The sequence below is a fragment of the Schistocerca piceifrons genome, chromosome 2 (assembly GCF_021461385.2).
Source record: "Schistocerca piceifrons isolate TAMUIC-IGC-003096 chromosome 2, iqSchPice1.1, whole genome shotgun sequence".
Classification (NCBI taxonomy): domain Eukaryota; kingdom Metazoa; phylum Arthropoda; class Insecta; order Orthoptera; family Acrididae; genus Schistocerca; species Schistocerca piceifrons.
In genome coordinates, this window is record NC_060139.1 from 253,747,158 (window position 1) to 253,762,537 (window position 15,380).

The 15,380-nt window shown below is 41.6% G+C and overlaps 1 protein-coding gene across 1 annotated transcript in view; it reads left to right on the top strand.

Moving 5' to 3' along the window:
• LOC124776615 (esterase E4-like) overlaps positions 1 to 15,380 on the top strand; it is a 122,729-nt gene that overhangs the window by 48,069 nt on the left and 59,280 nt on the right. The window contains exon 5 of the mRNA XM_047251700.1: positions 13,079 to 13,263. Coding sequence (XP_047107656.1) covers positions 13,079 to 13,263 — 185 coding nt within the window. The remainder of the gene's footprint in view (positions 1 to 13,078; positions 13,264 to 15,380) is intronic.

Consider the following 15,380-nt stretch of genomic DNA (forward strand, 5'->3'; position numbering starts at 1 on the left):
ACAGACAAGGTGGAGTTGCTAGTCTCCCATTGGGAGCCTTCCCAGGTGATGGATTGGGGAATGTTCACCAGATATGGTGGACACTGGGGAAATAAAATACCCAGGGCAGACCAAAACTAGCAAAACAATAACTGCTGCCTTGCAGTTGGGAGTTGGGTCTCCAAAGGTTAAGGGAAGAAAACCCTGATTAGAAATCACTCATCCCCTGGTAGGGGTTGGACGCAGGGTTGACAGCCCGCTCTGTAAAAAACAACTGTTGCAAAACTTCTATAAAGTAAAGTCGGACGGATGAAGGAAGAAGGACCTGGCATGGAAAAGGACAAAGAGGATGGAATACAAGTAAATGAAGGAGGAAAAATTAGAAAGAAGAGAAATATAAGGCATAGATCAGGTCTATATATTGGTACTTGGAATGTGAGATCCCTATATCGACCAGGAGCACTGAAAGTAATGCTGGATCAAATAATGAATCTGAAGCAAAGTATAATAGCACTTCAAGAAATTAGATGGACAGGGAGTGGAGTTTTAGAAAAGAAAGAGGCGAATATATTTTATAGCTGCAGTGAAAGAAATCACCAGCTGGGGACAGGATTTGTTGTACATCATCAATTAAAGCATTTGGTAATAGAGTTTACACCCATTAGTCCAAGATTATCAACACTCAGGATAAAGGGGAAATTCTTTACCTACTCCATAATTAATGCCCATGCACCAACAGAAGAATCCGAAGAAGAAGAGAAAGAAGTATTCTATGAATCTTTGGAAAGAGTATATTATGAGTGCCCAGGGCATGATATTAAAATAATAGCTGGAGACCTAAATGCTCAGGTGGGGAAAGAACAGATTTTTAGACCAGTAATTGGCCCCCACAGCAAACACGCAACAAGTAATGATAACGGAACAAGGCTTATACTGTTCGCAGCATCTAGAAATATGGTAATAGGATCAACACCATTCCCACATAAAGAAATTCATAAGGGAACATGGAACTCATTGGATGGAAACACAGTAAACCGGATCGACCATGTGTTGATAGATCTGAGACACAAATCGGACCTATTGGATGTGAGGAGTCTCAGAGGCCAAAACACAGATACGGATCATTTTCTGGTATGGGCACAGGTGAGGGCAAGGATATCTAACGCAGCGAAAGGAGACTGACCCAGGGCACAGAAATATAATATAACAACTTTAAAATCAGTGGAAGTAAGAGAACAGTATAAGGAGAAGATAACTCGGATTCTGGAAAACGCTGGAGAAGTGGGAAGCGATAAAAACAACTGTGGAGACATCGGCAAGAGAGATACTTGGAATTGGGACAAGACAAGTAAGACCATCATGGTTTGATACTGAATGTGAAATAGTAACTGAAGAAAAGAACAAAGTATATAGAAGGACACTGCGATCACACTGTACGAGGGGGATAGTAGAAGAATACAAATAAAAACGGTGGATTGAAAAGAGGACTCACCAAAGAAAAAAGAGAGAATGGATGAGAGGAAGTGTCAAAGAAATGGAGCTCTTGAGAAGCAAAAATGAGATAAGAAAATTCTACAGAGAGGTGAATGCGGCACAGAAGCCTTTTGGTAGCAAAACAAGCTTAATAAAAGATGAGACAGGGAATATAATAAGTGAAGGGAAGGGAATATGCAAAAGATGGCGAAGGTATTTTGATAGTCTCCTCAACCCTAGAATAACTATACCAGAGAGCCTTATAGACACAAAGGGGTAGAGGACCCAGACAACAACACTGCCCCACCAAATATAGAAGAAGTGAAAACTGCCATGAAGAAATTGAAAAACAACAAGGCGGCAGGGACAGATGGTATTCCAGCAGAACTGTTTAAGCAAGGAGGCAGAGAGCTGGAACAAAGCCTTCTGAAAATGGTCACCAGAATATGGGAAGAGGAGAAAATGCCCCAACAATGGAAAAGGGTATCATATGTCCTATATATAAGAAACGAGATAAGATGGAGTTTGACAATTACAGAGGGATCACACTACTTAATTTGGGATATAAAATACTCTCTAATATACTATTCGACAGAATACTCCCAATCATACAGAGGGAGACGGAGCTGTACCAATGCGGATTCCTTCCTGGGAAGTCAACCATAGATCAAATATTCACCTTAAGATAAATCCTGGAAAAAACAAACAAATACGGAGTTGGCATGCATCCAGTCTTTATAGATTTCAAAGCAGCTTATGATAGCATAAATAGAGAGCAGTTATATCAAGCTCTAGATGAACTGGGAATCTCTAGAAAGTTGGTAAGGCTAGTGAGAATGACAATGAGCAAAACACAAGGTAGTGTAAGAATAGGAGGAAAGATGTCCAACACACTGAGTATTAAAAATGGAGTGTGATGAGGGGATGCTTTGGCATGCCTCCTCTTTAATGCTGCCCTGGAGAAGGTGATGAGAAACAACCTTCTGAACAGAGGAACGATCTTCTATAAATCGGTGTATATACTGGCCTACGCAGATGACATAGATATAATAGCAAGAACCCAAAAAGCAATGGAAGAGACATTTATAGCCCTTGAACAGGCCAGTAGGAACACGGGGTTAATTATTAATGAACATAAAACAAAATATATGGCAGCTGGAAAAGCACATAGAGAAAATAGGCCAAATGCAATAACAATGGGCAATTATATATTTGAGAGAGTTGAACATTTCAAGTATCTGGGCTCGACAGTTACACATCTAAGTGATACCTCCTTTGAAATTAAGCAGAGATTAATACTGGCCAACAGAGCCCATTTTGCCCTAACAAGACTTCTATCCTCAAGGCTCCTGACTTGTACCACGAAATTAACTATGTATAAATCACTTATACGACCAGTGCTTACATATGCCTCTGAAGCCTGGGCATTAACAACTAAAGATATTGAAACACTGGATGCATTTGAAAGAAAAGTACTTAGATGAATTATCAGCCCAATCTGTGAAAGAGGAAGATGGAGGATGAGATACAACCATGAGCTGTATACCATATACAAAGACTAGCCCATCAGAAGGATAGTGAAATCATCCAGACTGAGGTGGGCGGGACACATGGCTTGCATGAATGATGCAGAAGTACCAAAAAGAATATTACAAGGAAAGCCAGGAAGGCAGAGAGGACGTGGTTGAACAAGACCCAGATGAGAAGATGGAGTAATCAAAGATCTTAGCAAGATGGGCTATAGAAACTGGAGAGTATTGGCAAAGGACCGAGAGAGATGGAAGGAAATTGTAGAAGAGGCCAAGGCTCATCATGAGCTGTAGAGCCAAGAAAGAAGAAGAAGAAGCAGACAAGGTACAAGGATATTGTGGCCAGGATTACAGATCCCTACAAATCCAGGTGGCATGTCGAACTGCCTTCTGGCCAGCAGTGCACTGGCTTATAAGGCTGTTAGGTGGATGAATCTTCTAGGACTATTTTGGATCATGTGAGTGGTGTAGGAAAATAGTTGGCTTGTTGATTGCAACCTGTGGTGCTGCTGTCAATTCGTGTAGCATGGGTAATGGTCCCTGGTGGCAGTTGACTGAAACACTAGGCTGTGTTTTTGTCTCTGGCTGTGGCCTCAGCCATACTGTAAACATCTTCTTTGGTTTCACTCGCTGTGATGAAGACATCCCACATCTCTGTTCTGTCATATTGTCATATGGGATACTGTCCACTGGCCTTGCCGCAGGTGGTGAAAATAGCAGCAGCACTGGACTGGAAGGCAGGAAGCGATCATCCCTGAGATCCAATGGAAGACAAGGTGGTGTAGGAGCTGCCCCCGAAGCATGCCAGATGCCAGAGGTGGAGCTGGTTGCTGTGCTTCTGGCACACCATGCCATCTTCAAGGGTGACAGTTGCCGTGGCACAGCTGAGGAGGTTGGAGATCGTGGTCGGGCCCCACTGAAGACGGTTCCTGGTGAACACTATTGCCCAAACTGGATCCTGCAGTGAAAAACAAGAGTGGTTAGAACATTGCTGAGGTGGATGGGACAGAAAGTGAGAACAGGGTGGACAGGGGTGATTGGTGAGGGTGTCTGTTAAGTTTTTACACTGGGGGTGTCACATACTGGACTGTGGACCAGTAGGTCAAAAGAAAAATATGAGAGTGTCATCCAGCGTGTGCTGCTGATGCAGTTTGGCCCTCCATGTCTTAAATGTGTGGACAAATCTTTCTGCCAGACAATTTGATGAAGGATGAAACAGCACCGTATGGAGCAACTGGATGCTGGAAGTAGCACAGAAGCAAGTGAATTCAGCAGACAAACTGAGGACCATTGTTGGTCACAGTTGTTTCCAGAAGTCCTTCAATGTCAAAGATATGGGAGAGATTGTGGGTGATACTTGTGGCTGATGTGGAGGACATGCGGGAGACATATGGGAATCCATTGCCGGTATCTTTGAGGATGAGCCAGGAGGGACCAAGGAACGGGCCCACGAAATCCAGGTATAAGCAGAACCAAGGAGAAGCGGTCAGATGCCAAGGGGATGAGGGAGTGCCAATTGTTGACTTTGACTCATGGTACATTATGTCACCATATGAGTGTTGGTGGGATCCATCCCTCTCCAATAAACATGTTGGCAGGTGAGATGTTTCGTGAGGACAATACCCCAGTGTCTGACATGCAGGAGCTTCAATTCCTGCTGGTGCAGGGAGGGCAGCAGCACAACCTGCCAGCGATCGTTATCCCACTGGAGGTGGTGAGAAGTCCTCATAGGAATGGCTGAAGTGGCATCAAGCAGGGAGACCAACAGCTTGTGATCTGTGAACAATGTGGAGTGGCTGCTGTAGATGAAGTTGTGGAGCATTTTTAACCCAAAAACCATGGCTAAGGCCACCTTCTTGATTGGGTTATAATTTTTCTGTGTGGGTGAGAGAGTTTTGGAGACAAAGGCAATCAGCCATTCAGTGCCATCAACAATGTGAGACAAGATGGCCCCCAATACATAATCCAATGCATCCACAGCCCAGGTGAGAGGTTTGTAGGGGTCATATGGGAGAAGGCACACTGGCTTAAGGAGGGCTGATTTCAGACATTTGAAAACCTGATCACAAGCCAGAGACCATTCCCATGAAGTAATTTTACAAAGGAGGTGGTGAAGCGGTTCTGCCAGAGCTGCAGAGTGGGGAATAAAATGCCTATAGTAATTCAGCTGCCCATGTATGGACATGAGCTGTGAAGTGTCATGACGTATTGCAGCATTGGACAAATACCTGTGTCACTGAAGATGTGATGAGGCAGGTTATGTGAGGCACAAAAAAAAATACATTTGTCCTTGTTTGCAACTAAGTGAGCATCCTGCAGAATACTGAAGAGTGCACATAGGTTCCGTGCAAGTTCGTGGTTGGTACCACTAGCGTCTAAGATGTCATCAAGGTAGTTTGCTGTCCCAAGAATGTCTCTGGTCAGCATCTCCCAATTGCACTGAAAAGTGGCAAGGGCACCTGTGACCCTGAATGGAAGCCAGTTGTAACAAGAAAGTCCAAAAGGCATATTGATGACCAGGATAGATAGACTCGATGTCTTGTCTGAAGGCAACTGGAGGTAGGCATAATGAAGATCAGTCTTGGCAAATACTTTTCTTCCCAACAGTTTTGACAGAATATCCTCAACCTTTGACATGGGTTAGGTGCCAATAATGGATTGCGATTGACAGTGGCTTAAAAATCCCTACAAACTCAAAGAGACCAGTTCGGCTTTTTGATGATGATGATGATGATGATGATGATGATGATGATAAGTGAAGCCCAGTGACTATAGTGCACTGGCATCAGGACTCTTTCATCTTCCAGGTGATGAAGCACCAGCTGCAGCTTATCGCAGAGTGCAAACGGTACTGGATGGGCTTTGTGGAACTTCGGAACCACTGAGGGAAGGATTTGGATGTGGAACCCAGAGACCCCTAGGAAGGCATCGGAAAAGATGTCTGAGAATGAGTCCAGAAGCGCTTGCAACTGAGTGTCCAAAGAGAAGGACTTGATAGCTGGTGCAGAATAGTGTAGCTCGATGCCCAGGAGTGGAAGAGTTCCATCCCTAACAAGTTGGTGGCCTCATAGGACCAAAATGCCTGCTGTGAAATCATTTGTTAGATATTGGATCCTTGTTAAGAACCTCCCCTGTAGTTGGATGATGTAGTTGCTGTAACTCTTCAGAGCAATTGTGAATGAACAAAGCAATGGTGAAATTAACTGGCGGTGCCAGTCCCAGTCAATGATGGTGGGTAAGGGGCGCTGTTTACCTGTGCGGTCAGAGTGATAGCTGCTGTCATGTGTGGAAAAACTGGTGGAGTTTGGTCTGACTCATCCCCTACAAATTTTGTAGGGCTTAATGTAGTGTGGTCCACATCCATAAACATTGACAACTGGCAGACTTCGGCCTTATGACCCTGCATCCCAGAGACTGAGCAGGTCACCCTCTGGGAATGATTATCTCGTCATCGATGCATAACAAAACATTGACTACATGGGTGCAAATGTTGCTTATGTGGCTGAAGGTGGGGACTAACAACATGGCTCAAGGGGGTGGCTACATCCTTCGTGGAATATCCCTGGCACGGACACTGTCATTGTGAAGTATGGCTGCATGGTGGGCAGGCAGGAAAGAGTTATGATGGCGATTGGAGTGTGGCAGATGAGCAAATTGACTGTTCATGTGTGCAAATAATTGATAAAGTTTCCAAGGAGAGATGTTTCAGTTTCAAAGATCTGCTTGCAGGAAGTTGTCTGGAGCTTGGACAAGAATCATATCCCACATGAGTGCCAAACCATATGACTGCCCGCAGGTGAGGGTTCCCACAGAAGAACTGACAGTCACAGGAAAGACCTTGAAGAGTAACAATCCATTCTCTGAATGAGATTTTCACTCTGCAGTGGAGTGTGTGCTGATATGAAATTTCCTGGCAGATTAAAACTGTGTGCCAGACCGAGACTCAAACTCAGGACCTTTGCCTTTCAGGGGCAAGTTTGGAAGGTAGGAGACGAGGTACTGGCGGAAGTAAAGCTGTTATGATGGGGCATGAGTCATGCTTGGGTAGCTTAGTTGGTAGAGCACTTGCCCACGAAAGGCAAAGATCCCGAGTTCGAGTCTCAGACCAGCACACCATTTTAATCTGCCAGGAAGTTTCAATCCATTCCCTGTTAGACTGTGTTGGGAGTTTTTGGCAACAGAAGATTGTGTACCTAGGAGTCAAAAGAATCCAACAAGCTAGACATCAGTGCCTCATAGGAGAGGGTATGAGGCTCCTCGTTTGGATGTAATTGCTTCAACAGATGTTAAATGTCAGGACTCAAATTGACAAGAAAAAACAAGCGACGTTGTATGTCACTAGTGACAGTATGTGCAAGGAAATGTTGTTCCACATGGTCACATAGTTTTCCCATAGCTCAGGAGTTTTGTTGAACTTGGAAAATGTGGGTCTGTGGCACAGAACTGTATCAGAGAGGAGTCTGACTGCGACCTATGAACTGGAACCTCTGAGAGTGGGGAGAACATTGCCTGTAATCACTGCATAATAAGCTCATTTGTTTGTTGCATGTGTTCTTAACAGTGCTATGACTCATGCTGAAGATTCATCTAAACCTGGAATACTGTCTGCCATAGAGAAAAACGACTGGGAAAATATGTGAATATCGAACAAAACCTACCCCTCGCGACTGCTGTATCTGTGGTAGCAGAGAGAAAAAGTGAATGATATTCCTCAATTTGTTTTTATGAGGAAAAACCAATAAATAAGAACGTTGCTGATGTCAACAAAGTAGTCAAAACAAAACACAATTTAGGCAAGAAACTAAGTATGGATCCCACTTTGGATCTTATAAAAGAAGGATAACAAAATAAAATGTTTTCCTCACAAGTCTCTCACTCGAGTAAGTCCACCAAAGAAAAGACAGAAACAAAATTACTAGAGAGTGGTTGGCACAGCATTACAACAAAGCTGTCCAGGGAGGCCAGACCACTGCTGCATGACACTCTTGAGTCACAGTCTGAAGCTACCACTCCTGACGATCCGGGACTATCTGCAGACAAGGCACGAGGGTGTTGAGTTGGGATGGTAGATCCCTACAAGTCCATGGCACATGTCGAACTGCCTTCTGGTTGGCAATGCTCCGGCTTATAATTCCAGTTGGCAGATGGATCTTCTGGGACTATTTTTGATCACGTGAGTGGCGTAGGAAAATAGTCCACTTGTGGATCGTGATGGCACCCCTTCAATCCGTGGTGTTCAGGTAGTGTGCCCTATCAGTTGTTGGCTGAGACATGAGGCTGTGCTTTCATCTCTGGCAGTGGCCTCAGTCATACCGTAAACATCTGCTTTGGTTTCACTCACTGTGATGAAGGCCTCCTGCATATCTGTTCTGTCATGCAGGATGCCAATATTGCAGGTGGGCAGGATGGATGCTGCAGCTTGATTTTCATTGCATAATTTTCTTTTTCTTGGTTTTCATCATCATACTTCTTACTTATGGCATCTAAATTCGATTTCAAAGAACAGTAAGTATTCTTGAATTGTTTCTCAGATGTTATTCCAGAATCTCTGTACCATATACATGTGTGTGTAAATGGTCTGCAGATGTTGCCTGTCACTTAAACCCCACTGCTAGTGTACTGAAATTTGCCATTTGCTAGGTCAGGAATGAAGTGGAATGGTCTTAAAAAATCAGTACTGAATATCGGCTCATTTATGCCCACAGTTGTGAAATGTTGGATGATAGCTTCGTGCAATGCGAGGTACACTATGTGGAACTATTCCATATACTTTGAAGTGTGTGTTATTGATGGTGGCATCCAAATTCTCAGGTTGAGATGCTGTGTTGGGGAGGGTACTCACCTCAGTGTCACTGTCAATAAGAAAATCCTGGTTTCATATCTTATCTAGGATGTACAGTCTAGAGGGTTCCTGCGTAGGTCAGGCTAAACTTATTTGGTCAATCCAACTGTACTAGTGACATATTTTTTATGTTTCATGGCCATGTGCCTATTTCAATGTTGTGCCTAGCATTTGAGTAACTACACAGTGAGGAACATTTACATGCTTGATTCCCAAAATGTGCATGAAACCAACACAACAGTGTTTGTCGTAACTAGTATTCCTGGCCCTGTTAGATAGGGATGTGTCTGATGTAAAAAGCTGATGTCTAGTTCTCATGCTGACTGCTGCAATCACGAGTTGACTTGTGACATCATTGTCATGTTTCCATGAGTGCTTGGTGGCCTTTGGCAATTTATTGCCTTAGTTGTGGGACTGTGAACTGCTACTGCCATTAACTGTTGTCCTTTCCATAATAGTATCGTCATAGTTGCTGAAACTCAAAACTTCTATCCAACATATATAATTTAAATTTCCATGTAACATCACCATGTGGAACCATCACTCATTGAATATACACTGAAGCTCCAAAGAAACTAGTATAGGCATGCATATTCAAATGCAGAGATATGTAAACAGGCAGAATACAGCGCTGCGGCCAGCAGTGCCTATATAAGACAACAGTTGCGATGAAGCAAGCTGGGATATTTTTACTGCCCCTCTTGTTTTGCCATCTGTCTCCTTAGCCTTTATTTTTTCACTTTCAACTAAGTATCATTAACATACATGACCATAATTTGCATTTTCATAAAAGAGAAAGGTTGGAAGGTTGGCCCTCAGTTTCAAAGTATTTAACACCAGATCTAATTGTGTGCTTAGTTTTTGATTTTCTAATTTATTTCAATTGTGCATAGTTAGTATCTTTTGTTATAGGGTGAAACCAGTAATTGTTTCATAACTTAAATTCTGTTGTTGATGTATAAACAAATATAAGTTCTGTACTAATTATAAACATTTGGAGGAACAATTAATTGTATTTTTAAAGGATCTATTTGGCTCTATTTGAAAACATGTCAGCAAAGCCAGCCCTTAATTAATTTCAAAGTAATTATCAGTTTTATCAAAAGTATTGTTTGCATAATTATATATGTTAATTTCACCATTTAAACAAATAATTCAGCCTAAATCTTGTAGTAGAAGAAACTGTTAAAAAGAGCCAATTTTTCAATGTATTCAGTTCATTTAATGAGTTAAGTTTTAATTGTAATTTCTGTACATTTAATTTTGAACAATGTGTAGTTTCAGCACCTATTATTGTGAGGATATATAAGGGCCCAATTTTTGGTCGTCAGACATTGAGTCCACAGCTGAGTTTCAGACGAGAAACTTGTGTTGGTTAGAACAACAACAATGCATCAATGTAACTGTGAATTAAGTGTAACACAAATAGGCCATGTGTTAAAACAATGATAGTGTCTGTTCCATATGTACCTGATTACACTGAAAGAACTGTGAATTATGTGGTTATGTTCTTTACTGCTCATAGATGTTCAACAGTAAACTATTGTAGCAGTATGTGGATGTTCGCCTGCAAAACTATTAATGAGGCTTATCTAAAGTTAAACATTAGTGAACTGGCCATTTAACTGAGTAATATTGGGGGGTTGTGAACAGTGAAATTAAAGTACTGTGAAACACAATGGCGCATCTGTCGGCTACATCATTTACAGTAGACAGTAGTTGCACATCCAGCCTCTATTTTTTCAGCCAGTACGTCGACGCCAAGGACAACAAATGAACAAATAAAGAAAGCAGGCCAACGTCATCAAGAAGTGCCTGGTGCAGTTGTTAGATCCGTTACTGTTGCTACAATGGCAAGTTATCAATATTTAAGTGAGTTTGAATGTGGTGTTATAGTCGGCGGAGCATCTCCAAGGTAGGGATGAAGCGGGGATTTTTCCGTATGACCATGTAATGAGTGTACCGTGAATGTCAGGAATCTGATGAAACATCAAATATCTGACATTGCTGCAGCCGAAAAAAGCTCCTACAAGACTGGGACAAACGACAACTGAAGAGAATCGTCAACATGACAGAAGTGCAAACCTTCTGCAGATTGTTGCAGATTTCAATGCTTGGTCATCAACAAGTGTGAGCATGTGAACCATTCAATGAAACATCATCGATATGAGCTTTTGGAACCAAAGGCCCACTCGTGTACCATTCATGACTGCACAACACAAAGCTTTATGCTTTGCCTGGGCCCGTCAGCACTGACATTGGGGTGTTGATGACTGGAAACATGTTGACTGGTCGACCGAGTCTCATTTTAAATTGTATCAAGCAGATGGACTTTTATGAGTATGGAGGCAACCTCATGAATCCATGGAACCTGCATGTCAGCAGGGGACTGTTCAAGCTTGTGGAGGCTCTGTAATGGTGTGGGATGTGTGCATTTGGAGTGATATGGGACCCCTGACACGTCTAGGTATGACCCTGACAGGTGACATGTACGTCAGCATCCAGTCTGATCACCTCCAGCCATTCATGTCCATTGTGCATTCCAATGGACTTTGGCAATTTTAGCAATACAATGGGACACTCCACATGTCCAGAACTGCTACAGAGTGGCTCCAGGAACACTCTTCCCCCCTCCCCCAGACATGAACATTATTGAGCATATCTGGAATGCCTTGTAACATGCTGTTTAGAAGAGATCAAGAGATCTCCATGCTCTTGTACTCTTATGTATTTATGGACAGCCCTGCATGTTTCATGGTGTCAGTTACCTCCAGCACTATGTCAGACATTAATCAAGTCCATGCCGTGCCGCGTTGCAGTGCTTCTACATGCTTGTGAGGGCCCTACACAATATTAGGCAGGTGTACCAGTTTCTTTGGTTCTTCAGTGTACAATGGTAACTTAGATAACCAACATGTCCAAAGTATGCTGTCTGGCATGTATGTTAGATCTGTCAGTTTATGTAAGTGTCTCCAAAACTGTGAATGCATTCTGCTGCCCAGTTTCTCTGTCTGTACCACTTGCTGTATCAGCTGTTCCAGCAACATAGCTAATCATCAGTGCAGGGTTCCTTTCACCATATAAAATTTGCTAGATGTAGGTGGTGATTGTATCACATCACTAATAACATAAGGCTATTCACCGATATTGCTGAATATATGGAAACCTTCAAATCATTATTCAGTACACCCCAGTTGCCAAGTGTGATTTATGCGATGGTGAACAACATCATTGGATGATCAGGCTGGAAAGGCAGTTGTTTAGGCTGTAAGTATTGTCTTATGTGCACTTCGTGAAAATCAATTTTGTTTGGCACTCATACTGCCAGTGCAAGTGCTGTTGTAATGGAAATCCCAGCACTTGTATGCAACATGGAAGAAACCACCAAAATCTTCTTGTGTAACACAGTTGGGTGGGCTCCACATTTCTGTGCTAATGGGTTCAACTGTGGATGCACTAATAAAATTACATGGAGCAATTTTGTACAGGTTTGAATTTCCAGGAAACACAGAATGTTCTGTAAAAAAAAAAAACGCCGTATAGATTTAGTACTTGACCTCAATCATTTTTAAAGTCACTGAAAAGGTCATACTGTGCCAAACATTGTCTATGTAAATGTTCCATATTGTTCACCCTATGAGAGGGTCGTGGAAGTACACCATTTTCTGTTTTCACAGCATTCATTGTCTGTACAGATACATTAAAAACACTTCAAGAAGCACAGTTGACATTATCATGCTGGGAAAACTGTCCAGATAAACATTGCTCATTGCAACAAGTCACTGTCATTGTGAAGCAATCCATTACATATATTGAATTTTGCTGAAGATGATCTGCATGCTTTTGTTGGGTTATGACTGTGAGAATTCCAGGAAAGTGGATCACAGGAATATCACTTGATCTGATTGCAGAATAAGATGAATGGTATTTATTATAATATTGTTGAGCACATGTACAATACATTGACACTATAGAGAATCATAGAACAAAACTAACTCATGCAACACTCCAAAGATATAACTCAAAGAAAATGTCTGACAATGGTAATTGCATGCTGAGTTTATGCACAATGATTGTCACTTGTAGGCAAAGTCCTCACACTTTGATATCTGAGACCTTTCATGATTGTACTGATCTAATTTATCAGTCTTTGAGGATATAATGTATACAATTACAAAAAAATGTGTTTCATGATATTGAATGTGTTTCATTAAGGTACCAACCATCAATAAAAAAATTTTAACTTTTGTTTTAGGCTTGTTCCATAAAATAATTGCAATGAGTGGAGCTGATCTAACAAACGGTGTTAGAAACCCACTGCAACAAGCAAGAGAGCAAGCAAGGCTGGTGAACTGCCCAGATACAACATCAGAAGAGATAGTTAATTGCCTGAAAGGAAAAGATGCTTTGGAAATTGCCAAAACAGGAGAATACTTTTATGTAAGCATTGTATTATTAATTGCCTAAATTTATGATGTGCTGCACATTAGTGAACATTATGATCTGTTAAAATATCACATTCCTTCTAGAATAAATCTTTCACTCTGGAGGGAGTGTGAACTGTTAGGAAACTTCCTGGCATATTAAAATTATGACTGACCAAGACTTCAACCTAGAACTTTACTTTTCATGGCCTATACTCTTGTGGGAACAATCAGTACAGCAACTAACTGTAGTGTATGTTGCCTTTTGATACAAACTTTTATCTTTCAAGTTCTCTTTTTGTCTTGTATACATGTTGTCAACAAGATATGTATTTTGTACACTGCATAGTCTGAGTATATGTAGGACACAAGGATAAATTTTTCACTCTGAAGAGGAGTGTACACTGTTACAAAAATTCCTGGCAATTAAGACTGTGCACCTGACTAAGACTTGAAAGTGGAACATAGCTCTTTATGAGGAATGCTCTTACTGCCTGACCTATCTAGGCACAACTCAGGAGAGAGGTAGTGACAGAAGTACAGCTGTGAGGGTGTGCTGAGTGTCGGGCCTTGATACCTCAGGTGGTAAGAACATTCATTATGAAAAGATGAGATTCCATGTTCAAGCCTCAGTCCGGCACATAGTTTTAATCTGCAAGGCAAGTGGATGTCCAAGGATGGGAGAGACAATTCACACTTGTGCTCTTAAGAAGATTTGTTGCTGGATCCAGTTGGCATGGGTTTCAGAGCTGCTATTAAAGTCATCAGAGCTGTGGGGTTCTACAACAGGTAGGAGGGAGGGGGTGCAGTTTCATGATTAGCCACATTTTGGAAGTGACTGTTCATGAGGGTGTACAGGTGGTTGTTTGCCTTATCCACATAAAATCATAAAATTGTAAAATATTTTGTTACTGATAACCCTTAAAGAACAGAAACCACAAAGATCATCTGTAAAATATTTATTTATTTAATGTCAGCATTGCTAGTTTGGATGACTGTCCATTTCAAAGTAACTCCATGAGAATATTAAGAGGACATTGTCACCTAAAAATGGATAAGGTGTCAAAACTACTAGTGAACATAAAAGAAAATAAAGGAGTATCAGCCAGCTTTAGTGTTTTCTTCCCATAAAATTGCTTAAATTCAGAATATGGCAATGGTTGTTGCATCAGAAATTTTTAACAGTGCAGTAGTTGTAAACCTGTTGGCACATGATATGGCTGTTGTCTCAGTTGTTGTTGTTGTTGTTTTTTGGGGGGGGGGGGGGGGGGGGGGGAGACCAGACAGCGAGGTCATCGGTCTCATCGGATTAGGGAAGGAAGTCGGCCGTGCCCTTTCAAAGGAACCATCCCGGCATTTGCCTGGAGCGATTTAGGGAAATCACGGAAAACCTAAATCAGGATGGCCGGACGCGGGATTGAACCGTCGTCCTCCCGAATGCGAGTCCAGTGTGCTAGCCACTGAGCCACCTTGCTCGGTGTTGTCTCAGTAAACACTATCTCAGATAAAGTAGGAATGGCCTGTGACAGGTTTGTTATAATAGATGGTGTGACAAATTGCTTGTTGACTTCCATATTGGGTTCTTCAACCCAAGAACCTGAGATGGATGCCAACAGGCAATTTGTCAACAAGTGGCCATAAAAGGCTTAACTGTTTTATGATAGTTATGTTAAATCATATAAAAATATTTAGGAAGGTTGTAAAAGCAGCAAAGAAAATGGCAAATACTAAATTTATCAACAAGTACAGAAATAAATCCAAGGCATTATGGACAGTTGTCAAATGTGACCTTGGAATCAATCCTAGCCACCAGGAAATTTCTAAAATAAAGGTAATAAAGGTACAAGACAAAATAATTGTAAATCCTGCTCAGATATCAGATAATTTTAACAAATTTTATTATAATGGTAGCAAAATCTGAAGGTAATGTAGATTAAACTCCTATCAAGATAATGTACATTTATTTGGGTCACTTTTGAGCAAGAATCAGAGTCAAATTTGACAAAGTAACAGTAAAAGATTTATATTAAGCCAAATAAACAAAAATTATGTGGGATGGGATGAAATACCTGTCAAAGTCATCAAAGCAGCTTCAAATATAATTGCACATCTACTGTCTGAAACAATTAATAA